We start from the raw sequence: 26,887 nt of genomic DNA on the forward strand, positions 1-26,887 counted from the left end.
ACAGCACCTTTGGTTTTCTAGTCCTGTATTCTAGATCCCTTCAAAAGAGTGAAGAAAGCTATCATGAATTCCATCTCTGTTTTCATATTTTTCTTCGCTCTGAGACACAAGCCCCGTTAGTTGTCTGGGGCCAGCACACAAAGGTTAAGAAATCCTGCATCCTGCTCAAAGTGTGGGGGGTTCTGGGTATTAGATGGTGCCAGACATGTCTGTAATTGCTTTCTAAGCATTGGGGGGAGCGAACAGAACCCAAATTTCTCAGTCATTCTTGTCACATGCTTAAAATTCCAGTGTACTATTAGATCCTAAAATGGTTCAGAATGAGAATTCCAGGGAAAATGGAATTATTAAATAGAAGAGCCTGAGGCATATACCATTTAATAAAGCTGCAAAACAGTCTCAGACTTTACAAGTAGGGGCAAAAATGGTTAGTATAAGGCTTATGCTCTGGCTTTTTCATATGGTCTTCATATATTCTTTATACATTCTGCAATTAAATGTTTATTATTCTATTTAGATGACTTCTGCCCATTAACCATCGGTTTGAAATGTGACTCCAGGGCAAATCCTTTGTGCTTCTATTCCTCTGTTTTGTTCTCCCAGCTTTTCAGAGGAATTGCATTACCTCGAGTCTTTAAAAAATTACTGAAATTAAGAAATGTCAGTCCCTCCTATTCTATACTAGGCAAATAAATGCATGATCAGTTCCATTTTCTCCCCATGGGCACATCTCCTGGGAATCCTAATTAGGGAGATGCTTCAGGAGCATTGAATCAGAGCAAGAAGACTTAGTGGGATGATGCAGATGTCTGCTAGCATTTGTCTGTGGCAGCCTGGATGCACCTGTTCACAGCAGGGGTGAGTCTGGGCACCAGACAGAACTGTGGGCTCTTATGCCCCCACCCCTTCTACTGGGGCAGGCTGGGTGCCACCACATGCAGTTTTAAGGTAAATTTCGAATATTTTTATTCTGCAAATATCTTAAGCATTGTGAACAATGTCTTTAATTGAGGTACTTCTGCAGACATGGCCAGTAGGATTAAAGGTTGCTGTATAAATACTTCTCAGAGGTCTGCAATCAATTTTTCCTAAGTGCTTTTGATGCTGTTGCAAGAGGCAGCATTTCATCAGGCTGGAGGGAAATGCCACAGGGTTATCACATCAGGTAGGTCGAAACCATGGGAAGAAGACAAAGAAGTGGGAAATACTGAGATGGGAAACAGTTGAATGAGAAGAGGTAAGAAGGTGAGAGGCAGGAAAGGGAAGAACAAATATTCTGTAAGAGGACCTGTTTTTGTCGGAGGTATAAATTGCCTTTAGAAAACTGCTTCAGTGGGGCGTCTGAGTGGCTCATTTGCTTAAGTGTCTGACTCTTGATTTCAGCTAAGGTCATGATCTCAGCATCCTGGGATCAAGCTCTGCATTGGGCTTCACGCTGACAGCACAGAGCCTGCTTGGGATTCTATCTCCCCCTCTTTCTCTCAAAATAAATAAATCAACATTAAAAAAATTGCTTCAGGGATCATGGTTCCTCATAGCAACTTAGGCTATATGAGAATCTGAGCTGAAGGACAAACCGTGCATTCTAATCCTAGGTTGATCTAACAATAATGCCTTGGGCAAGTTGCTACCTTTCTCTGTATTTTTCATCCATAATCTCAAGATAACTTAGTACTTGCAAAGTGAAATGAAAATAGAGACATGACTAGCCATGGTGGTGTTCAGCCACACTCCTGGTTATTTTTTCTCAGCTGTGTCCTTCCTTCTCTGTTTATCTTTGCCATGAAGTATTGGCACCCACCTATTTAGTTTTCCTAGTGAGGCCCAGACTAGAGACAACCTCCAGAGCAAAGAAACAATAACCAACTAAACATCCAGAAATTGCCCAGAACATATAATGCCAGAAAACTCATCTATAAATTTCTTCAGGCTTAGGCATTATTGTCAAGGGACTAGGAAACAAATATCATCATTCAGCACTACGTGCTAGGTTATAATATATACAGGATCTCATTTGTGTTTTCTCCAAACTTGCTAGATAGGCATCACTGTCTCATTTTACAGATATAGAAACATTTCTGAGAGCTCAATTGTAATGAATGTTGGAATGGTTTTTCAAACCCACTTCTCAGACTTGAGCCTTCCATTAATTCCTAATACCAGTTACTAGTATGGGGGAGTATTCTTTGAAGCACTAATTCAGGGATGTTTAATACACGTATTATATGATTGACAGGGTGGACTGACTGAGTAATATGACCTAGGGCCTAAGGTTACTTCACCTTCCTATGCATATATTTCCTCATCTGTAAAATTAGGTTTTACTCACAATACCAAATAAAGCAACAGAACAAAGTAAAACATCTAGAAACACATCACACATGTCTGCTCACCTGATAACAAAGGGGTAGTGCAGTACAGTGGGGAAAAGAATCACTTCATTAAATGGGACTCAGTTAAGTGGGTAGAAATATGAAAAGAAAAAGTCTGGGTCTCTACTTCACACTATATCTCAAAGTCAATTTCAAGTGGATTAAAATTTTTAGAGTAATGGGAGAACATCTTTATTACCTTAAAAAGATTTCCTAAACAGAACAGGAAAAGTATTACAAACAGAAGGAAAAAAAGATAATACATAAGACTATAAGATTAAAAAATGTGGAAAGCGCTATTAAGAGAGAGAACAGGTGACCCACAGTATAGAAGAAAAACATTTTTGCAAAACATACCACTTGCTCAAATCCAAAATATAGGGGCACCTGGGTGGCTCAGTCGGTTAAGCAACTACCACTCTCAGTCAGGTCATGATCTCAGGATTCATGAGATCAAGCCCTGTGTTGGGCTCTGCACTGACACCTTGGAGCCTGCTTAGGATTCTCTCTCTCCCTCTCTCCCTGCCCCTCCCCACTTGCAAGCACTCTCTCTCTCTCTCTCTCAAATAAATAAAAATTTAAAAAATAGAGTATCTAAAAGTTAATTTGAAAAAGCAGATTGTTATGATGATTAAATAAATAAACAGGTTTAGAGAACAATCTGGCACATAATATGCATTCACTTCATATATGCTATTATTTTTACTATGAATCTGAATTTCTGCCTATTGCCAGCCTAAGGGTCTCCAGTTTTGGTTTGGAAAACATGGTAACTATAGTAATAAGGCTCCAGAAAGGCAAATCTATAGAATAGGATTCAAAATATGTGCTTTAGCAACATGGAGAGTAGCATTTATTTTTCCAATATTTCAGTTTTTACTTGTTGCTTTTTATTGCTGTGTGCTGACAGGAAAGGTATAAAGTGAGGAATAGTATTATAATCTAAATTCGGCTTGGGGCGCCTGGGTGGCGCAGTCGGTTAAGCGTCCGACTTCAGCCAGGCCACGATCTCACGGTCCGTGAGTTCGAGCCCCGCGTCGGGCTCTGGGCTGATGGCTCGGAGCCTGGAGCCTGTTTCCGATTCTGTGTCTCCCTCTCTCTCTGCCCCTCCCCCGTTCATGCTCCGTCTCTCTCTGTCCCAAAAAATAAATAAACGTTGAAAAAAAAAATTTAAATTCGGCTTAAGGAGCAAAGCATGTTCCTGCTCTACCATCCCTTCCCTGGGCATCACAAACATCTCACAGACCTCTCATTCCTGGAGTACCTCCAAGCTCCAGAGAGTCTCCCATCTAAGAATCTTGAGACACTCAGAGTGTCTCCCCTGAGTCCTCACGCTTAAGCCAGTCTGAAGGTCCAGAGGGACCAGAGTCTCCCCATTTACTTAGTATCTGATCTCTCCTGAGGCCCTGTGGAAGAATAGCCTGTCACCACATCTACCAAAGGGCTTTGAGGACTAATTCTCTCACAGTCTTCAAGTCCCAATAACCCATCCTCCTGTTATCAGTACCCTCCATCCCAAGTTGACCTAAGTGACGTCTCTTTTAATATGGAAGATCCCTTCAGAATCCTGGCCTCTTGAGTTCATGACCACTCTTTCTTCTTCAGCTACCCACTCTCCTTGCTTTGTCTTACACTTTGTCATAACCTGAAGTTATAAAATTCAGGCATGCTACTCATTAACCATAAAACCGTGTTCTTCCAATTCGTTCTCATCCATTCCCATGAAGTCTTTGACTTCAGCAAAGCCAACAGTCTTTGAATCTCTTCACTTACCAACTGTCACCACAGTTTCCAGGTGAATTTTGTCTCTCCCAAATTTGTATGTTGAAATTCTACCCCCAGCACCTCAATGTGGCTGTATTTGGAGATAGGGCTTTCAAAGAGGTAGAATGAGGTAAAATGAGGTCACAGCCCATATGGGATATGGTTGTGTCATATCCCATATGACTGGTGTCCTTCTCAGAAGAGGAGATTGGGACACAGACATGTGTCTGCACAGAGGAAAGACCATCTGAGGACACAGTGAGGAGGTGACCATGTGCAAGCCAAAGAGAGAGGCCTCAGAAGAAACCAAGTCTGCTGACACCTTGATCCCGGACTTCTAGCCTCCAATGCTGTGAGAAAATAAATTTCTTCATTTAAGGTTCCCAGGTAATAGTATTGTTATGGCAGCCCTAGCACACTAATACAGCTACCTTCCATTTTTTCTTCTCTCTCAGTCTGATTTGTATTTCATGAGCCATCTACCACTCTCTTACTACATCCTTACTCCATTGTCTTTCCAGTTCATTGGCCTAACAAAATTTCGACACTGGATGAATTTAATAGTCTGTCTCCTACCAGCCTGCACCTAGGCACCTTAATGTGGTTGGAGAAAATCACAACACCATGCTAATTGCTGAAACTTCAAAGCCATGGTCTTGATCTCAACCAGACCTACTATTTCTCTAGTTTCCCTTTTAGATCCATAGACATGCAGGCTTTCCACCTCTCCTCTCACTCCCGACAAATTATTTTGCCGTCTTCTCATTTGAAAGGATCCATTAGAGAAAATTCACTCAACCTTCTACCACCAAATCAATACATTTCTCTGTTGGCACCCATCTTTTCCTCTTTCCTTCATGTTGCAATGGAACTGGTATCTCTGGCTAATCCTTCCACTTGTGCTGTAGATCATATGCTCCCCATGTAACTCAGAAACTTCCTTCTTGGAATTATCTCTTCCCTTCATATATTTGACTTCTCCCTCTATATAGCTTTCCCAACATCATTTAAATATAATTAAGTCTGTTCCATTAAAAACAAAACAAATATAAAAACAAGCCTTCATCCCATGTGATAGATTGATTGCCAAAAAATGGCTTCAATTCTTTACCCCTACCAGTGGGTTTTGCAGTGGGATTTTGCAGCTCCTCCTATTAAGAGTTAAATCTCTTTCCCCACATCTTGAATCTTGGCTGACTTTGTGACTCACTTTGGATAGTGAGATGTGGCAGAATGGAATGCCAATTCATGACTAGGCCCCAAGAGATCTTGTAGGTTTGTGCTCTAACTTAGAACCCTCCCATCACCATGTAAGCTAGCATGCTGGATGATGAAACATGGTCCAGGTACCTCCCCCATCCCAGCCAACAGAAAACCAACTTTCTAAACTATAATTAAGACCATTCTAGATCAGCTAGCCCTCAACCGACCCCAGATGCATGAGTGGGTCCAGGCAGGCCCAGATCAGAAAAACCACTCAACTTACCCAAAGACATAAAAGTTGTAATAAATCCTTGTTTTAAGATACTCAGTTGTAGGGTTGTTTGTTACAGAGCAATAACTGATATAGCCTCTATCCCCTTTCAACTACCATCTAGGCTTTTTCCTCTGAATTCCCACCTAATTACTTGAAAGACTACACTACATTTCCTGTTTTTACTTCCTTCCCATTCTCTCGTTTAGGTACCTCAGTCTTGCTTCAGCCCAAACATTCACTCTTCTAAGGGTGTTCTTGCCAAGATCTCCATGACCATCCTGTCATTAAATGTAGTGGACACTTGATGTAAATCTTACCAAACTTCCTAATGGCATTTATCACCAGTAACTCTCCTTCTTTGGCTTTTCTGCTTAGACACCTCAGTTGTGACTCTCGAGCCTTTCCCTCTGGGGATCCTCAGCAGGCTTCTCTTTAATTTCCAACCCTCTAACATTGCTGTTACTTGGGAAGTGTGTCCTGGGCCTCTACTCTTTCCACTTTATAATCCTTCCTAGAGATGCCATGCATTCATTTTCTTTTGTACAACTATTACTTCTTTTATAATTTTATTTTTTTTTAATTTTTTAATGTTTATTTTTGGGACAGAGAGAGAGAGAGCACTTGAGCAAGGGAGGGGCAGAGAGAGAGGGAGACACAGAATCGGAAGTAGGCTCCAGCCTCTGAGCTGTCAACACACAGCCTAATATGGGGCTCAGACTCACAAACCGTGAGATCATGACCTGAGCTGAAGTTGGGTCCTTAACCAACTGAGTAACCCAGATGCCCCTATAATTTTACTTCTATTAAAAAATTGAAGATGTACATTATTTAATGACCACATGACAATCACCACACTGTTTTGTTCATCAAATTTAACTACATTATAGGTGGTTAAGAAATGGCACATATTAAATAAGAAAATACAAAAAAATTAAGTTTTTCTTGGCCTGTTGAAATTAGGTATATTTTTAATCTTGTAGATGGTTTCTATCACCTATATGTTTTCTTTCAGAATGTATGAAATAAGTGTTGTGTGGCAAAACCAGCTCCAATGTTCTACTAACCTCTCTAATATCCTGTTTCCACTTAGATTTTAGCCTTGTTATTGCTCAATATCTCATTAGCAGTCTGATGCTTTAAAGAAATTTCTTCTACTCTTTTCAACAATTTCCTTGTTCCCAGAAAGAGGATTGGTCTAACTAAAGTCGCCCTATCACCAGGAACAAAATTCTCTAGTTTTAAATAGGTTCAAAAATATTTTTTTGATTTTTTTAAAAAAGAATATATATTTACTAAAGAACTCTTCTAGGAAGATATAGATTCTTTCTAAAATGATGAGAATCTAGAGAATAAAAAAGCCCTCCCTGTTAAAGGCTATACAATGTTGTTTGAATTGACCAAAAAACCCCCCAAAAACCCACAGATTTCCCATTGTAGAAGTGGAAACTAAAGAAAGCATACAGAAAATACTGGAAACCTACTCAAGGCTTTTAATGCATTCATGACTATTTTATATTTTATGGCTCAGAAAACCAAAGTATATCATTCAATATCCTGTAGTAATTAATTTGGGAAGCTTTTCTCAAAATAAAATAATGGAAAACTCCTTCATTTTGGAAACTCATTTAAGCTTTATGTAAAACAGAATGACCAGCGGAAGGGTAGGATTTGTACTGGAAAACAGGTTTAAGAGAGATATTCATTAATTTGGAACTAACAGTTCTAGGAAAGTGCAGGTAACAAATATATCACAGAAAAACTTTCCACTTCTTTGTGCCGAAACTCTACTTACAAATCATTCGCCAGAGCATTTGCTATTGGAAATATAAATATTACTGTAGAGTTGAGTTTCAAAACTTCATTGTCTTGAAATAGTTTTTCTTTATGAAACAAACCAGATAAATCAGTTGAAAAAAAATTTTTTTTTATTTTTTTTAACGTTTATTTATTTTTGAGACAGAGAGAGACAGAGCATGAACGGGGGAGGGTCAGAGAGAGGGAGACACAGAATCCGAAACAGGCTCCAGGCTCTGAGCTGTCAGCACAGAGCCTGAAGCGGGGCTCGAACTCACAGACTGCGAGATCATGACTGAGCCGAAGTTGGCCGCCCAACTGACTGAGCCACCCAGGCGCCCCAGTTGAAAAATCTTTTAACAGAGTTGAACTAAGAAACTTGTCTACCGACTTCTACTTCTTATTCCATGTGGCTTTTCCCACAATGATGGATACTCATTAAAATGAATTGTACTAGTAACACCAACAAACAAAAATGTACATGGGCTTTCAATTAGCGTTTGGCTACACTGGCCAGTTGAAGGTAGTGACCACTCTCCTTCTTGACCCTGGTGCATAAGCCCCATTTAAAAATGCCTGTTTAGAAACCCATGGGGGAGGGGAAGGAAAAACAAAAAAGGAGGTTAGAGTGGGAGAGAGCCAAAGCATAAGAGACTCTTAAAAACTGAGAACAAACTGAGGGTTGATGGGGGGTGGGAGGGAGGGGAGGGTGGGTGATGGGTATTGAGGAGGGCACCTTTTGGGATGAGCACTGGGTGTTGTATGGAAACCAATTTGACAATAAACTTCATATATTGAAAAAAAATTAAAAAATAAAATAAATAAAAAAAACTAAAGAATTCTCAAAACAAAATAAAAATAAAAAAATAAAAATGCCTGTTTAGGGACACCTGGGTGGCTTGGTTGGTTAAGTGTCCAACTCCTGGTTTCAGCTCAGGTCACGATCTCACAGTTTGTGAGTTCAAGCCCCACGTTGGGCCCTGTGCTGACCGTGCAGAGCCTGCTTGGATTCTCTATCTCCCTTTCTCTCTGCCTCTCTCTCTCTTTCTCTCTCTCTCAAAATAAATAAATATATATTTTTAAATGCCTGTTTATAGTCTCCATTGGAACGATACATGTCCCTCTCTCAGTAAGTAAATTATTTCTTTGTCAGGTGGGTGGGATTAATAAGTACAAGCATCTAAATGCCCAGAACATAGATCATGCTTCTAATTCTAAGAGAATGGCTAATCTTTATTTTTTATTGCTATATTTCTAAATAGTCTTTGTCTCTTAGTGGTTCCAAGAAAGGTAGTACTACAAACTCTGACCTACTTAGTCCCTCTTTCTTCCTGTTACTCCCTTTTTATGCTAGCATTTCTGTGACAGCCTAGCCCAAACCACTGTAGAAATCCAAGTCTGCAGTCCCAGGTTACAGTTAGTTATTTCACTTGTGCCATTAGTAGATGCCACTAGGCAATATTATTTGGGGGTCAAACAAAAGGGGACCATTTTTTCTGAGCTGAGGAAGGCTTCATCAGAGATATAATATTAAAACTAAGTCTTACAGAATCTGTAGGAATCTGCCATGCAGAGAAGAGATAGAGGAAACAGAAAGTATGAAGACACAAAGGCAAAAATACCAAAAACAAACCTTACTTGTACATATGGGATTATTAAGCAGAATGCTTAGAGCATAAGGTAGGGAGGGGTTGATGGAGCAGCATGAAGCTGCATTGTGAAGGGGATTTTAAACCCTGCTGAGAAGGTTGGACCTCATCATGAAGGTAATGGGAAGTAGTGCTTTGAAAATAATCTGATTTATATCTTAGAATACTTCTGATGATTCTATGAAGTGCTAATTGACATGACAACTAAAACAAGTAAAGAGAGCACTTGAAGATGATAGAAGCTAGCATGTAGAGAAAGGGGGTAGATTTGAGAGAAATTTCTGAGGTCTGATTGGGAGGACTCAATGGTTTATGAAATATGAAAGGAAGGTAAGGAATTGAAAATAAATGGGCAAGATTGGCAACATGGCAATGCCATTAACAGAGATGGGGGCAACAGGAGTAAAGCTGGGGTTCAGAAGGACTTGGAGTTGTCACAGGAAATAAGCCAGCTCATTTATGGGCTAAGTGGTATAAAAGGAACCTCTGCATACCCTCCTCTGAACCCCCTAGTTTCTCTCCTTAAGAATAAAGGATATTAACTTGTTTGATCACACATCACCAAAGTAGCTACATTTACTTCTAGACAGGGACAATGTACATTAAAATGCCAAACACACAGGAATTTCTAGTCTCTGGAGAGTTCTCTCACTCAGGCTGTACTCATGTGCTCTCTCCACTCCAGACACTTTCACTCATGTACTCTCTCTCTCTCTCTCTCTTCAGAAAAGACACTTTAAAAATATTTAGCAACTTTATTGAGATATAATTGATATGCAATGAACTGCATCTATTTAAATTAAACAATTTGATAACTTTATACTCACTTATTTTCTGCTCTCTATTTCATTAGTTTCCATTCTTGTCTTTACTATTTCCTTTCTTCTACTTATTTTAGGTTTAATTTGCTCTTCCTTACTAGTTTCTTAGGATGGATGTTTAAGTCATTGATTTGAGATTCTTTTCTTCTTTTCTGGTAGTCATTTAGTGCTATAAATTTCCCCGTAAGTACTGCTTTTGTAGCAGGCCACACATTTTGATACATTGTATATTTATTTTCATTCAATTTGAAATACTTTGTAATTACTTTTTGGTTTCTTTTTTGGCCCTTGGATATAGACAGGTTTTATAGAGTTTGGAAATATTCTGAGATTTCTCAAAATACACTTTTGTTGTTGGTTTATAATTTAATTTCATTGCAATAAGAGAACATACTTTGTATGATCTGAGTTCTTTTAAATTTAATGGCACTTATTTTGTGGCCCAGAATATGGACTTTGCCTACTATTCTGGGAATCTTGAGGTTTTCCAGTCTGGCTGGTGTGACGGGCATTGTTTTCTGGCCCACTGTTAGCACCAGGCACCTGCTGCCTCAGGTCCTCCAGGCGGTTCAGTTTCCAGCTTTGGGTAGTTTCCTCATATGCGTTCATGCATCAGTTCTTAGCTGAATACTTAAGGGGAACCCTCCACAGATCTCCCAAGTTCCCACTCTGTGAACTTGTCTCTTTTTCAGCATTCTGTCTTCCTCCTCAGAATTCTAGTCCCCTTGGTCTTCCTGGACTCTCAGTTCATTCACTCAGCCCCGGGGAGTCTGTCAGTTTCTGCCTTCATTCTCCCTCTTTGCACCATGGCTTGGAAATGCTCTCAAATCAGTAAAGTGGGGCAATTGCAGGGCTTACTCCATTTTCTTTCCTGCTTATCCAGAATGATTGCTTTTCCTTGACTGATTTACAGTGTTCTGCAAACTATCATTTCCTATATTTTGTCTGGTTCGGGTTGTTTCAGGAATGAGGGTAAATCTGGTCCCTGTTACTTCATCTTGGTTGGAAGCAAAATTCTCCCTCTCCCTCCCTCCCTCCCTCCCTCTCTCCCTCTCTCTCTCTCTCTCTTTCTCTCTCTTTCTTCTTTCAAGAAGCTGCAACAGTAGGCATGTCAGAGCCTTTTCCCACAAGGGAAGAGACCCAGCCATCTCCTACAGACTTACTCATGTCAGCTGGGCCAGCAGCTACAGCTGTCCATACACCCAAGGCAAGCCTGGGAGGAGGGATTTGTATTTGTCAACTTTTACAGTGGTAACAAACAATCCAAAATCTAAGTAGCAGATGACCACAAACATCTATTTCTTGTTTACATGACATGAGGATTGTAGCCGTCTCTAGCTCAGCTGGGCTCAGCTAGCTTTGCCTGGTCCAGCTGGGCTTGCCTGGGCTCATTTCAGCTCTCTACATCTTCTTTTTCCAGAAATAAAGGTGAAGGCATGCTATTTTCTTGGTGAGGGTCCAGAGCAAGAGGCACAGGCCAAAGCACGTAGTACAGTCCTGGCATCCCTCATGTCTGTGCACATTCCATAGGCCAAAGCAAGTCAGTAGCTAAGCCCAAAGTCAAGTGTGTGGGAAAGTACACCCTACCCACAGGGATCATGGCAAAGACAGAGAAAGAATGAATAATTATGAACAATTACAATCTTCTATAGCATTGGAGGCTTACTCTCTCTTGCTGTATTTACTATGTGTTCTAGCACAATGGACCTCTTTACCTCTTTCATGATACCAAGCACATCACAGTATTTTACAGATTAATCTCAATTTGACATTTATGTGACTCTTCTCTCTCCTCCACTGGAAAATAAGCTTCATAAATGCAGAGATGTTTCCTGGTGAATGTAGGCAGTAAGTAACTGTTGAATGAATGAATGGATGAATGAATGAATGAATGTCTTTCTCTGCTTACTTCCCCAAGGCACTAAAAAATGTGCTAGGTGGCATTTGGTTAGAAACTGCGTAGGATTAACTAGGACCAAATGATGCTACATGGTCTAGCCATGCTTGCCAGACAGCTCAGCTCCGGCACTCAACTCCACTATAGAAAATGATGTAGACTTTTGCTTTCCTTTGGTGTTGTTCTCCATACATACTCCTGTGGACATGCAGAGCTGTAGTTGGAGCAACACTTCCCTCCAAAACAAAGAGAAATACAGATTAAAACAAAAGTGATGGGAATGCAAGCTGGTGCAGCCACTCTGGAAAACAGTATGGAGGTTCCTTGAAAAACTAAAAATAGAACTACCGTACGGCCCAGCAATTGCACTATTAGGCATTTATCCACGGGATACAGGTGTGCTGTTTTGAAAGGACACATGCACCCCCATGTTTATAGCAGCACTATCAACAATAGCCAAAGTATGGAAAGAGCCCAAATGTCCATCGATGGATGAATGGATAAAGAAGATGTGGTATATATATATATATATATATATATATATATATATATATATATATACACATACATATACATACAATGGAGTATTACTCGGCAATCAAAAAGAAATCTTGCCATTTGCAACTATGTGGATGGAACTGGAGGGTATTATGCTGAGTGAAATTAGTCAGAGAAAGACAAAAATCATATGACTTCACTCATATGAGAACTTTAAGAGACAAAACAGATGAACATAAGGGAAGGAAAACAAAAACAATATAAAAACAGGGAGGGGGACAAAACAGAAGAGACTCATAAATATGGAGAACAAACTGAGGGTTACGGGAGGGGGTGTGGGAGGGGGGATGGGCTAAATGGGTAAGGGGCACCAAGGAATGTACTCCTGAAATCATTGTTTCACTATATGCTAACAAATTTGGATGTAAATTTTAAAAAATAAGAAATAAAACAAGTTAAAATAAATAAATAAAATAAAATAATAAAAACATCCTTTGAAAAAAACTGAAAAGAATAAAAGTGAGATTCCATTTTTAACCATCAAATGAGAAAAAATAAAATAATTAATAACACTGCATGATGGTGAGAAGGTGAAAAAACAGGCACACTCCTATGCTGGAGGGATGTAAATTGGCACAGTCTTTAAGGAGGGCACTTTGACACGCCTATTGAAAGTACATTCTCTGTTGAATCACTACACTGCACACCTGAAACTAATATAACACTGTATGTTAACTATACTGGAATTAAAAGAAAAAACTTAAAGTGATTTTAAGAAGTACATTCTCTGTGTCTTTACAGTTTTCCATATAATTTTGCCCTATGAATATATTCGATAGATTCTATATGTCCTATTTTGCCTTATGAATATACTTACACAAAGACAGAGGTATACAAGAATATTCAATGAAATTTTGGTCGTCATAGCAAAAGATTGGGAACATTTAAAGGCCCAGCAAAGATGAATTGATTAAATAAAACAAGCAGCTGTGAAGCACTTAAACCTAGGGTAGCTCTTTATCTGCTGATACGAAATGCATTCCGTAATGGTAAATGAAGAAGGGAGAGAGGGAGGCCATCAGGGAGGCAGTGAGGAAGGGTATACTCCAAAGGGAAATAAATGGTGCGCTCATAAAGGAGCAAGTGTTTGACTATAGCTGAATTGAAAAACACGTGTAAGAACCCAGAGGGAAGTAAACTAGTAATGTAACTAGCAGAAATGTCCTGAAGGCCCTCAAATACTACACTGGAAGGTTTACTCTCTGTGTCTCAAAGATGGAGAAACCCTAAAGCATTTTAAGGAGGAGAATGTTTCAACGTTTTAAACAGCTGAAAACAAGCCCAAGCAGTGATTTATTCATAATAGAACCACTTTGAGAAAAACCCCAACCAAGTTGCAGATGCTGGCAAAACCATAGCATCCTTCCTTAAAATGTAGGAGAGGGAAATCTCTGAAATGATAAATTTAAGATGGCACCAACTAATATGCTAAGGAGAGAATAACTGGAAAATTCCATCAATTCTTAAAAATAATGTCAAGAAATCATGAGTATGGAGTTTAAGGGCAAATTTGAAGGATGGTAAAAATAAAATTGAACCTTCTGGTCAATTTCAGAGAGAAATAGGAAAAGAAGTCTTTAATTTTGCTGTCTTTACAATCCATAGTCCTACTTACTACTTAGAATTCTTGCTGCATAATTCCTATTTCTTTTTGCTTCCAAGACAGAAGGAAATTTTCCCATGTTTTCTATTGACATGGAAGCCATCTTAGATTTTTTTATATTTTACAGCAACATCATATTTAGAATGAGGGTGTGCTAGTTCACCCTTCGCTCATACACCAGTCACCAAGAACATTGTCCCAAGCTCGAAGACATGCTCAGCTTGTCAAAATGACAAAAGAGCCGTGGAAATAGGGGAAGCCACCAAAGCACCCAGAATGAAGGAGCACATATCAACTCTTTTAAAACAAGAACACAACCATCTGAAAGGCTCCACAAGGTCAGAGCAGGAGCTGTTGGAATGAAAGGAGACATCCAGGTCAAGTTGCATCCGTGAGAGTCAATGTTATCTAAAGAATGGGCTGCCTCAGAAGGAGATAATTGTCCGACCAGAAATGTTCACCCCATGACGACCCAGTCACTTAGAGTATTTGTCTGAAGGATATAAGCAACAGAGGAGACATAGGACTAGAAGACTCTAAGGATTGTTAGCAATTCTAAGAGCCTGATTAAAGCTGGGTTTAAAATTTCCCAGTGCTCAGAGTCTGATGTGACTTTAAATGAATTTGTTTAAATGAAGAATTTTTTCTAAGATATTAATTTATGTGAAATGATAATGAATGCTTTTAGAAAGATATGAGGACACAAATAATAAACAAAGAATTCAATATCAGAATCTATAAGGAACTCCAGGAATTAAATAAGGAAGGAAAAGACAAACAATCCAATAGAAAAATCTTCTCCAAATATCAACAGACATTTCACAGAAGCCTCAGCCCAGATGGTAAACAAACAAGGTTAGATGCCACCAGAGAAAGTCAAATTAAAACAAGATACCATTTTACACCCACTTTTAGCAAAACAGAGAAGTCTGACAATACTAAGTGTTGGCAAGATTATCAAACAGTGGAAACTTTTATACACAACTGGTGGGAATTTATAATGAATTGGTTCAAAACACTTTGGGGGAAAAATTGGTATAATATACTATTTTTGAATATTTATATGTCCTGGAACCCAACAACTCCATCATTATACCCAGTATATACCCTAGAAAAACACTGGTACCCATACACCCAAAACTACATAAGAGCATTTGTAGCAACACTGATGGAACAGGGGGAAAAATTAAATGGAAACAGTTTAATCATAGACAAAGCAATGGTTAAACATATTTTGTGATATATGCCCACAGATATGATGCAACTTTGAACGTAAATGGACATCTATGAATTATAATACAGTGACACACCAAGTTGCAAAGAATTACATATTACGAAACAAATGTTCCAAAGCTCAAAAAACCTAAATAATAAGTTACTTAGGAATACATTTAGATATGGTAAAACATATAGATTAATGATAATATTGAATGAAAACAGCAAGTTGCAGAAGACTAGAACATGACCCCATTTTTATAAAGCTCTAAAATAAGCAAGACTATGTATTGTGCAGAGCTACAAAAAAAATGATTTTACATGTAAAATTACCTATAAAAACCTGATAGAAAAGTGAAGTGGTAAACACAAAATTCAAGATGAGTTATCCCTGGCAGGGAACAAGGAGCTGGGATTGCAGAAGGGAACACAGGAAGCTTCAACAGAATTGATTATGTCTGGTTCATTGTCTGTATGATATGTTCACTGATGTTCATCTTGTTATAGTGTTTGGTAACTTACAAGTATATCGTATGTATTCTTTTGTGGTCTCAAATATTACATAATAAAAATGTAATTAAACCACACAAAATTGTTTTTGTTAAGATGGCTATTCTTCCAGCTTCCTCTTCCTGGACTGCCCTTTTTTGTATCTCCAAACTTGAATGAGGGTCACAGGCCTGAAAGAAGAAAAAAGTGTGTTGTAAGATGATATATAAAAATGCTGTCTAAGCACAGCTCAGAACTAATGATCTTCCCGGGCTGGATGTCGCAAAATTATTACAAAAGTGACAGAGCCAATTCTCTGTTACTCTGTTGGGTTGTATTTCAGTTTAGTGGCTCAGTTTTCAGAATAAGTCTTGCCTTTAAAATACCCTGTTCCAGAGCCGTTATGGTCTTCAGCGAGTCCCTGGCTATCAAGTGCTTTCTCATTCTGCCCCTGAAAACTGAGTGACTCATTTACATATTTTAAAGGAAGGGTGAAAAGAGTTTCTTTGTTTAAATTACAACTTTTGTCTTAAATATAGTTTTGTTTTTTTACCTTTGTTACCAAACATGTTAGAGGAGTGAGAAGTGACAATTGTTAATAAATTTGAGTTAAGTAGTTTTCTTTTTTTTTTTTTTAATTTTTTAACGTTTATTCACTTTTGAGAGACAGAGACAGAGCACAAGTGGGGGAGGGGAAGAGAGAGAGGGAGACACAGGATCTAAAGCAGACTCCAGGTTCTGAGCTGTTGGCACAGAGCCCGATGCAGGGCTCGAACTCATGAATCACAAGATCATGCCTGAGCCAAAGTCAGATGTTTAAGCAACTGAGCCACCCAGGCACCCCTGAATTTTCATTCAGATTGGTTTCTCAATCACTTTCAGGGCTAGGGAGGCAAAAATCTAACTACCCTCAGCACCTCACTCCTATCCCAGTACCTCTCATCTCCCATAATCACCATCTTGCTGCGTTTCCCCCAAGCAGGATGTCTTTCTGTTCTCGCCACATGCTATGCACAGACACACTCCCATCCCTTCTGATTCCCAGACTCAAATCTTTTCTACCACTTCCCTTTTGCTATAGACAGGGCTGTAAGGGGGTTGGGCACTGAGACCAGTGAGATGTACTGGGTGGGGGCTGGGGACGTTGGGAGGTTGGGCCAAGTGTTTAATCTGACATAATTCGTATCAGAACTACATTGCTGGCTGTGATGTAGTGATAGCCTGTGTCTTGAGGTTACACATCCCTGACTCAAATCCCCAGCTCTGCCACTTTTTAGCTGGGTAACCATCCAGGGGTCCCTGAACTTTTCAGAGCCTCAGTTTCTTTGCCTATAAAAGTAGTTAATACCTACATCCTAGGGGTGGTTGTAAGGACTCACCTATGCTTGTGAATTTTAAGTACTCAGTAGGTACTCAGGTGTGGTGTTTTATTTGTATTGGGTGAATGTGTTGAAATTATAGAAGCTCTTTCTAGGTGTGCAGACTACACTCGTTAGAGGTTGATTCACTTACTCATCCTTGAATGCAGATTTCTTGACACTCGTTTTCACTGTTGAATCTATTTCCTGAGCCATTACAGCCACTGAACCAAAAGCGGGCACAGGAGTTGACCTGTTTGTCATAATACCACCGAACTACATATTCGCCACAGTCTCCCGGCTTTAGGGGTTCCAAGCATCTAGGATCTAGAGTCAGAAAAGGATACCATGTTATTATAGGCTTTTTTCCCCCTGAAAAGATGAAAAGAGAAAGCTTTGTAAAGTTTATTCTCCATGCACAGAAACACATCAAGGAAGAAAATATGGTTCCAAGTTAAAGACGTGTTCCCTGATACCTAAAATATTTCCTCCAGCACCTGAAACTCCACTATTGGATACTCCTTTGATCTTCATGCAACCTCATTAAAAATGCATATTTCCCTGAAAACATAACACCGTGAGCCTTCATTGGCTAACACTCTTGCAGGGATTAGTTGGCAAGAGAAAAACAGGAGTTCTTCGTTTACTTTGGACTTGATCTAAAATCAGATTAACATTTGGAATAAAGAGGATCTCAGCCTTCTGTACACATTCCCTCTAGAAAGCGCCACTGTGATCCCATGTAATTGTGCCCACTAGAAAAGGAAAATCATTGAGGTGTCTGGGTGGTTTGGTCAGTTAAGTGCCCGCCTCTTGGTTCAGGCTCGGGTTATGATCTCATGGATTGTGGGATAGAGCGTCAGCACAGAGCCTGCTTGGGATTCTCTCTCTCCCTTTTTTTCTGCCCCTCCCCTGCTCTTGCACACACAGGCACCCTTTCTCCCTCTCTCTCAAGATAAATAAATGAAATGTAAAATGAAAATAATAAATAAAATAATAAAAATAACAAATGAAATAATAAATGAAAATAAAATAAGTTACCACAAAATAAATAAACAAAATGAAGGGCTCTCTTTATATCACAGATTTCTCTTAAGAAGAGTAGTTCTTGGGGCTCCTGGGTGGCTCAGTGGGTTAAGCATTCGACTTCAGCTCAGGTCATGATCTTACAGTGCATGAGTTTGAGCTCTGCATTGTGCTGTCTGCTGTCAACACAGAGCTCGCTTCCAGATCCTCTGTCTCCCTCTCTCTCTGCCCCTCCCCTTCTCTTTCTCTCTCTCTCTCAAAATAAATATTTTAAAAGTTTTTAAAATAAATAAAAAGAATAGTTCTTGACAATAAAATCATGACCTTTTAATGTCTATTTGCAAATAAGTCTCAGAAACACTTCCATTGTAAAGAGGAAAAAAAGACAAAGGAGAACTACATTAGGAAAGCCATTCATTAAATCTCTCTTTATTTCATGGTACTCCTTAGTGTCTTGATTAGTATTCCTTACTGAGGAAGTGATTCCAAGGTGAGAAAAACCACAAAAACCAAGTAGGTACTTACTGCCTGAGACTTGTGTTCTGTGAGACAGTTTATATGCCATAAGCTTCATTTCTCAATTGTAAAACAAGTCCTTTCTCCATCTCCCGTAATCATTTCCCCGGATATAGAGCATGTCTGTATTCCTTTATTTTCTAAAACTAACTTCCAAATCTCCTTCTCCTATGAAGACTCCTTAGACCGAATGGAATGGAGCAGACTTTCACTATCTCCACTGTTAAAAACAATAACTAAGTAATGTATACCGTGTAACTTGTCAAACCAATCTAAAGTTCTTTTGGGCAAAGATGTTGTCTCTCTTGCATGTTCTTCAGAAACGATGTATATAATGATTAATTTCTATAGATACTAACTCCACAGAAAATATGTTGATGAGTTGGAATCTAGGTTCTAACTTTTTTCTCTTCTATAATCTAGGAGTCAAAACCTCAAATGTCTACATGAGTCAAGGCCACATATAAGACAATAGGGAGTGGTAGGGGCCATGGCAAAATGAGAACACAATCATCTGTAAAGGCATTTAAATTTATTTATTTTTTTATGTGTATTTATTTTTTTAGAGAGAGAGTGAGCAAGCCAGGAAGGGGCAGAGAGAGAGAGAGAGAGAGAGAGAGAAATCCTAAGCAGGCTCCACACTGTCAGCACAGAGCCTGACATGGGGCTCAAACCCACGAGCTGGGAGATCATGACCTGACCTGAAACCAAGAGTCAGATGCTTAACTGAGCTGCCCAGGTACCCTTGTAAAAGCATTTAAATAAAACAAGCAGACAAACAAACAAAAAACAATAAACATGGGGCACCTGGGTGGTTCACTTGGTTAAGTGTCTGACTTTGGCTCAGTTTCATGATCTCACAGCTCGTGAGTTCAAGCCCTGCTCTGTGGTGACAGCTTGGAGCCTGGAGCGTGCTTTGGAATCTCTGTCTCTCTCTCTCTCTGCCCCTCCCCTGCTTGTGCGCGCGCTCTCTCTCTCTCTCTCAAAAATAAGTAAACATTAAAAAAACTCCTAAATCTCTAAAAAACTAAACATAAGAGCTTTAAAATTTTCTTATTGCACAAATTTGTCCTATGACCATTCTATTTTCTTATTCTACCTATAATAAAATGAAAAGTGTCTTTTGTCCTCCCTGAGTCAACACATGTTATTTCTGAATGAGATTTCAGAGACACACCCTTTCTGTGCCTTGACATTGTAGATGCAGCAGCTGGTTGGCAGGTATCTCTTACCTTGGTGCGCCAACTTTTCTGGCTTTAAGTTCAAAATGGGACTTGGAATTCTTGTTTCCAGACCCTCTGCCCCCTCCTCAGGGAGGCTGAGCAATGGCTCCTGGGTGGTAGCAGCCTCAGGTGAAGGAGTGGTAGTCAGGCCGTCAGCCCAGTTAGGCTCTTTCTCTTTGTCCTGGGCTCCAGAGACAGTGACCTACACACAAAAAAATTCACGTTTCTAGTTTGGGGAAATATTTCAGGAAAACCTCAGCATTGCTTCTTCTCCCCAACTCTCCAATATTATTTCAATAAAAGCTCAGGGAACGATGCCCCTCTTCTGTGTCATGCATCCCAGAGTACCTAAGTTATGGACTTCCCTTCTGCCAGGCACCGATGTCCCTGTGCTTGGCCTTCTGGAGAGATCCACATTCAGAGTATGAAAGGTATGGGCTTGGGAGAAGTTTATCTCCATTCTTTTCATACTCACTGTCATGAGGAGGGGAAATAACCACTAGTTTCTTTGATCTTGCCTTTTTAACGGACTTTTCCATTTCTTAACACTAGAGAAATTAACAATATATTCCAAAATATCTACAACAAACGCTCAAATGATTTTGGGATTGGGAATTGGGTGGCAGAGTACAATCATGCAGGTGAAATAAAAATAGTAGCAATTGCTTTTCGTCTCATCCTATTATCTGGACCCCAGCAAATGCCCAATGCTGCAGGATGCTCAGCTTCTAAGAAGTTCTAAAAATGTTTGTTAGTGAAGGAACAAAGGAACATAATGTCAAAAGCAAGTTTTCTGGACTCAAGTTTCCAAGTTCTGTCTGAATTTATGATATGTAATGAGACAAGGCAAAAAAGGTATTTTGTTTCGAAAAAAAAAGTCATGTCAGTTATTGTTGACAAGGTCAGTCTTTTATGGGACCAATTAAGTTCTTTTACTTCTTTTCCCTTGGACCCCAGCTACAGGGAATTGAGTCAATCATTTATCTTGGTCTTAGCACGGTATGGTCACTTATCCTTGCAAGGCACTCTTTTTGTTTTCTTTTTGTTTATTTATTTAAATAGGCAAATCGAACTAAGTAAAGTCATTTTTTGATGTTTTCTTACCTGTGTTTCCTATCATCCTGGGACCAGAGCCAGCTGTTATCATTAGCTGCTCTCTGCTGTCTAAACTATAGACACACACAAACATACACACACACACACACACACACACACAGAGAACACACACACACACACACACACACACACACGGAAGGACTAATCAGTTCTATTACTCATTGTGTACATTTTTACAATGATTAAAGTACTACCAGGTAAATCAAAGCAAACACTTCCATTGGGACTGATGTAGTCATCAGCCCAATATAAAGAGCACTCAATTCAAATACAATTATGGTATGTCACTAGCCCCAAAACACAACTTTTGGGACAAATGGAGATAAAACGATGGGTCACTTGGCCTTCCTCCTTCTTTGAGAATGGTCTTGTGTGTACAATATATCGATTTGAATGTGAAATTTTGTTGTCATCATTGAACTACAGAATTTTAAGGCTAAAGGAAAATTCTGTGAATACTTCATTTTCTATAGGGGAACCTAAAGCTCCAAACGAATAAAGAGCCTCCCCCAAATCATTGGTAAGCTGGTGATAAAATCTGAGAAATGCCTGTTTCAAGAAAGAAATCCTATGTTTTGGTTTTGTTTTGTTTGCACATATTTTGTTAAGGAAAAAAATAACTTAAAAGCTTGACTAAGGAGTAGTTTATCAAACGTAAAAAAAGCCAATAGGCAGTAGGCTACACTTCAGATCTACTATCTGTCAGGTGAGAAGTTTCCTTTGAAGAAGTGCACTGGGCAGCAGTTTTCTTAAAGGAACTAACTCGGCCTTTAAATCATTCCCTTGTTCAAGCCTTAGGGCCTCATAAGTTACTCTTTACCTCTTGTAAGTGTAGGAGTGTGTGTTTTCTTTCTCAGTCACAGCATCATTTGGGAATTTTGACTGCTAGAGCATTATACCTCAGGTTCTAGAGCAAATGGAATTAATATTTTTTCATCAGTGAGAATTATTTTCCCTTTTGGTTCCATGAGATTTCAGATTATTTAAACAAATGCATCATTATTATGGTTTGTCATTTTTATAATTTTCTTATTATAAAAACAAACACAGTCCTTGAAGGGAATTTAGAGAATCTGGACAAGCAACAAGAAGAAAATAAAAATCACAAGGGATTCCACCTCCCAGAAATAATCATAGATGATATTCAGGTGTATTTTTACCTCAATCTTTTTCCTCTGTGCATTTATTTTAACAAATAAAAAATATTGGAGTGTTAACAGGTTTTCTATGTTCCTTTTTTGAACTTACTATATTACTGTGGCCCTAAAATACCATTTAATTATATTACTTCCTTTAAATATACAATGACAATACCTTTTTAAACATTTAATTTATTTGCTTCTTTTTTTTTCTGTTGGAAACCACATGCTGATTGCTGGATCTAAGAACACACATATTTGAAGCTTATGAGACAGTCTTCTCCAGAAAAGTCTTATAATTTGCATTCTCACTAGTGTTTTTTCTTAAATGATCACCATTTCCTAGCTATTATGACTGAAAAAAGATGTAATTACTAGTTTGATAGGTGAAAAATTCTTCAACTGTTCTCCACAGCCCTGCCACACTGTGTCTCCTACACACACACACACACACACACACACACACGCGTGCACACACACGCTACCTCACCAGCCACTCCTCTCAGCCCACCTTGCTATGACCTTTCATTTCTTCCCTTTCATTCTGCCTCAGGCTCTCAAAGTCTGCCCTCTTAAGGGGCCCAGGAAAAGTTGGTCCCCAGCACCAAAACCTTTCCCAATAACCTAGTCAGTGCTAATGCTCCCCTTCCAGTACGTGCATAGTGCCTTCAAATGCTCCCTGCCTTGGCCCTGATATCTAGGAGTTAACCTTTAATCCTACATTATTTCCTATCCTTTCCTGTTTCACATGTGTAACTATCACCTCCCTGATAAGAGAAATTAAACCATGCCACATTTTCTTTCTTTCCTTCTTTCCTTCCTGTTTGTCTTCTTTTTAAAAATCTTTATTGCAGGGGCGCCTGGGTGGTGCAGTCGGTTAAGCGTCCGACTTCAGCCAGGTCACGATCTCGCGGTCCGTGAGTTCGAGCCCCGCGTCGGGCTCTGGGCTGATGGCTCAGAGCCTGGAGCCTGTTTCCGATTCTGTGTCTCCCTCTCTCTCTGCCCCTTCCCCGTTCATGCTCTGTCTCTCTCTGTCCCAAAAATAAATAAACGTTGAAAAAAAATTAAAAAAAAAAAATCTTTATTGCATAGAACAGCAAACAGCAAATAGTAGTCACTGGATAAATTCAGAGTGCATTGGAGGGAGAGAGAAGGAGAGAGGGGACTTTGGGTTAATTCCATTCCTTTAGGTTTTAATGTCATTGTTTTAAAATAAGAAAAGATTAGACCCTGACATCTCTCTCTCTAAAAGTGGTATTTAAGCAGTCCCAACCTTTACTGGCAGAATGCACACCCGATTCAGGGTAGTCATTGCCTTTGGAGGGAGGGGGAGGAGGAGGAGGAGGAGGAGGAGGAGGAGGAGGAGGAGGATCAGACTGACCACAAACAAGCAAGGACTTTAACTTTATCTGAAGCAAGAGTGAGTGAACAAATGGAAACCTGAGTCATGTCCTGGTGGCGGGCACTCAACTGCTTGTTTTATGCATTCTCTGATCTTTTATAAATCTTAAACCTAAAACAAAAGCCTATCACCTCAGCAGCCTTCCTTGGAGGAGACCAGTGGTCTTAGCTCCGAGCAGGGACTCCCCACAGAAAACAACACAGAAGAGGAGCTAGGGGCACGTGAGGGGGCAACACCTAGAGTCCAGGGCTACTTTGTGACGCTGGACAAGCACATGTGACAGTGTCAGTCTCTTTCAGCCTTAGAGCAGATCTTTAAGAGGAGAAAACAGATTTCATGCAACATCCTAGAAAGCAAACGTGAGAGCTAAAAGGAGAATTACTAGCCAGGGTGCCACACGATTCCAAAAGGTCATTTGGTTTGTGATTTCCAAACATTTGTCTTGTCATTCATTACCCCGAATCTTGCATATATTACAGACAGGCTCTTCAAATCTGAGCTCATGTCTTCTCTGGATGAATGTTAGTCATCATCTGCATTAGCCCATGTGTTTGGACTTTGCTTTTTCCAAAAGTGAGGATCCAAGTTTCTCTTGGTTGGTTGTGGGGACTCTGCTCCTGCCAGCTGGCTCCACAGCCAGCGCCTTCAAGGTGCCTGATTTCTTAGGCTTCTAACCTTAATTGACTCTTCCCAGGTGACCACACTTCTTTGCCAGGTCTCTCAGCACATATCTAAACTGATGCTCTTTATTTGCAGTAAAGGCTGCTGAGGACTGTTAGGAACACCTTAAGTTTGGGCTGTGTGCCTCCCCTGATGGTCTGCAGCTTTCCTAGAAGGTAGACTGCAGGATTTTATTCTGTTTAAAACCTCCTCTACATGAGTATAATGCCCTCCATTCTGCCGTTGCCCAGTAAATGTTTCAGACTCTTCTTTCTAATCATATTTTTTTTTAAAGGAAGAAGAGTCTAGCAACAATCCTTTACTTTGCAAATGAGGGAACAGAAACCTTAAGTAATAGGTGATTCACGCAGTGTCAGGCAGCTATCAGATTTTATTTCTAAGAGGTCATTCACTGTCAGATACACTGTAAATTTTTAAAGTCCTTTTAAAAAGACCACAACACACTAAATAGATGCATCCAGATCTCTGAAATAATAACATAGGAAAAAAAAACAACTACAGAGCTAAGGAAATAAACATTTAGTTTCAACATTGACAATACAAGCTAAGTTTCCTAACTTCTAGGTCCAGAATATTTCTTCTAGATCAGTCTGCAGTGTTTTTTTTTTTTTTTACCCCTTCATAAGATAGAAGCATCTTAATAAGTCTATTATTAGTAACGTATGGCACTTATACAGCAACTTCACTAAACAATACTAATATTGGTTGTTTCATAGGGTTTTATCAAGAATTTGAGTTTTTTGACCACCACAATGAGAGAATATTAATTTTATTTTATAAACAAATTATAATATTGATCAATATAACCATGTCTGTATATGTGGCTTAGTCAAGGACACTCACAAATAATTAGGTCTGATTTCAGGAAATCAACTTAATTTTCCTGTCGGTGGAGAAGCTAAACTAACACTAGTCTCGGTCTCAAGTTGTTTCTGAAAGTTTGAAAAGTCCACATGTTTTAAGAGCATTGATTATGAATAGACTATTTCATTTAATAATGTGTATAATATGATCAAGCAACTTGCAGAATTTTGCTTGAATTCTGTTAGGAGGAATTCAATACCCTATTAGGAGGATCCTATAGGAGAAGATATAGATATACCCAAGTGTTTATATTATTTTTCCTAATGTACTGTCATGGGGGCCTTAAACCAAGTTAAAATAGATGTCACTGTATTATGGACAGGTTTTTAAAGGAAATTCAGTCAAAATGGGATTATATCTAGGAGAAATAATTGATGATGTTATTTTTAAGAGTAAAAAAATAAATGACACTATCAGCAAGTAATGAGTAAACTGGAGAGGATGTGGAAAAGAGAGATAGGACAAGGGTTTTGAGACCATATTATTAACATAGAAAAGAAATGATGAGACCTCAATCTGAATGGATGAGGAGAAAAGAGTTGACAGCATGGATTGCGAGATGATAAGAACAGACCAAAGAAGACAATACCAGCAAGTATGGAGATAAAGTAAGATTACAGCTACCAGTGCATCCAGGTTTCCCATCAGGTGCCTGGCTGGCTGGTGGGACTATATCCCTAAGGAAGGCAATCTGGAGGAGCAGCATTGTGAACGTATTCCATGTTGGCTGACTGTGGAACACGCAGAGTAAGATCTGCACAGATAACAAAAAATGTAAACCTGGGGCCCAGGAGAAAGATCTGGACTGGGGAGGCAGATTTTGAGAGTTGTTAACATAGGTGGCTTTGGAACTCAGAAAGAGAAGGCTAAGAACAGATGTTAGAAAAGTTAAGAGTTTAACATTTAAGGAATAAACAGAGAACCCCCCAAAACAATTGAGAAAGGAAGTTCAGAAGGCTGGGGGGAGAACAAGGAGAAAGAAGACTCTCAAAATCAAAGAAAGGAGTGCCATGGTGTTTATGCAAATGAGAGAGTAAGTAAGAGGATGGCAGTAAGGATGTGGCAATTAGGAGATTGTTTCAGTGCCATATTGGAGGCAGTAGCCTGCCTTCAGAAATTTTTCCCAAATGAACAGAACTAAGGAAGTGGAGACAGAGAGGAAGGGAAGGAGAGTAAAGGGATATGTGTGTGTTTGACAGAGAGGCAGAGACAGCAGAGACTGGCCTGTGGAATAATTTTATTATAAAAAGATAGAGATAGGATATTAGCAAGAGGAACATGAACTAAGAGAGGGTTAGAGAATGTTTTAGATGTGAGAGTCTAAAACGTATTTACTAGCTGTAGGGAGGGAGTCAGAAATATTGGCAAGAAAGGAAATATTGACACAACAGTGAAGCAAGGTCCTAGTCTTGGAAGACGCAGAAGGGAATGGGCCTCAGAGCACAGGTAGGAGACTAAAAGGTATCACATTAGAATTGAGGATAGAACCTAGGGTCATATTTTAGGACAAAGGGACACATCCAATTCCAGTGTCAAGTCAAAACCTGCCAGAGCTCTAGTTCTTAAAGAAATTGCCAGTGGAGCCCATCTCAGGATGGAGTAAGAATGAATACACATTGCAGGGAAAGGAGGGTAAGAGATGGGAGAGCCAGCAAGAGTGAAAACGAGATGGACATGAGGGGAGTGATGAGGCAAGTGGGATGGGGACCGGGGACAGGGTCTCACTGAGAGGGTGGACAGTGAGAGGGCGGGACAGCCAGCCACCAGCCTGCTATGTTAGTTTGCCATTTACATCATTTACATCAATAGGTGTACATTTCCTCCATGGAAATGAGGGGCCTGCATCCTGGCGTTGGACTGCATCTCCTGATGAGAACAAAGGCGAGAAGACTCCCAACTTCCCACTTCCTCCTGGTACAGAGC

General features: G+C 39.6%; 1 protein-coding gene and 1 long non-coding RNA gene across 2 annotated transcripts in view; one reads left to right on the forward strand and one right to left on the reverse strand.

The window, feature by feature from the left end:
- LOC123383885 overlaps positions 1-26,887 on the forward strand; it is a 146,164-nt gene that overhangs the window by 12,285 nt on the left and 106,992 nt on the right. The window lies entirely within an intron of this gene.
- Positions 15,122-26,887, reverse strand: part of COL28A1 (collagen type XXVIII alpha 1 chain) — a 176,515-nt gene continuing 164,749 nt past the window's right edge. Inside the window, exons 34-36 of the mRNA XM_006929203.5 lie at positions 19,772-19,964; positions 17,152-17,324; positions 15,122-15,830 (exon numbers count right to left, since the gene is read on the reverse strand). Of these exons, the coding sequence (XP_006929265.3) occupies positions 17,152-17,324; positions 19,772-19,964 (366 nt within the window). The 3' untranslated portion in view covers positions 15,122-15,830. The remainder of the gene's footprint in view (positions 15,831-17,151; positions 17,325-19,771; positions 19,965-26,887) is intronic.

This window comes from Felis catus, chromosome A2 (genome assembly GCF_018350175.1).
Source record: "Felis catus isolate Fca126 chromosome A2, F.catus_Fca126_mat1.0, whole genome shotgun sequence".
In the NCBI taxonomy this organism is placed as follows: Eukaryota; Metazoa; Chordata; class Mammalia; order Carnivora; family Felidae; genus Felis; species Felis catus.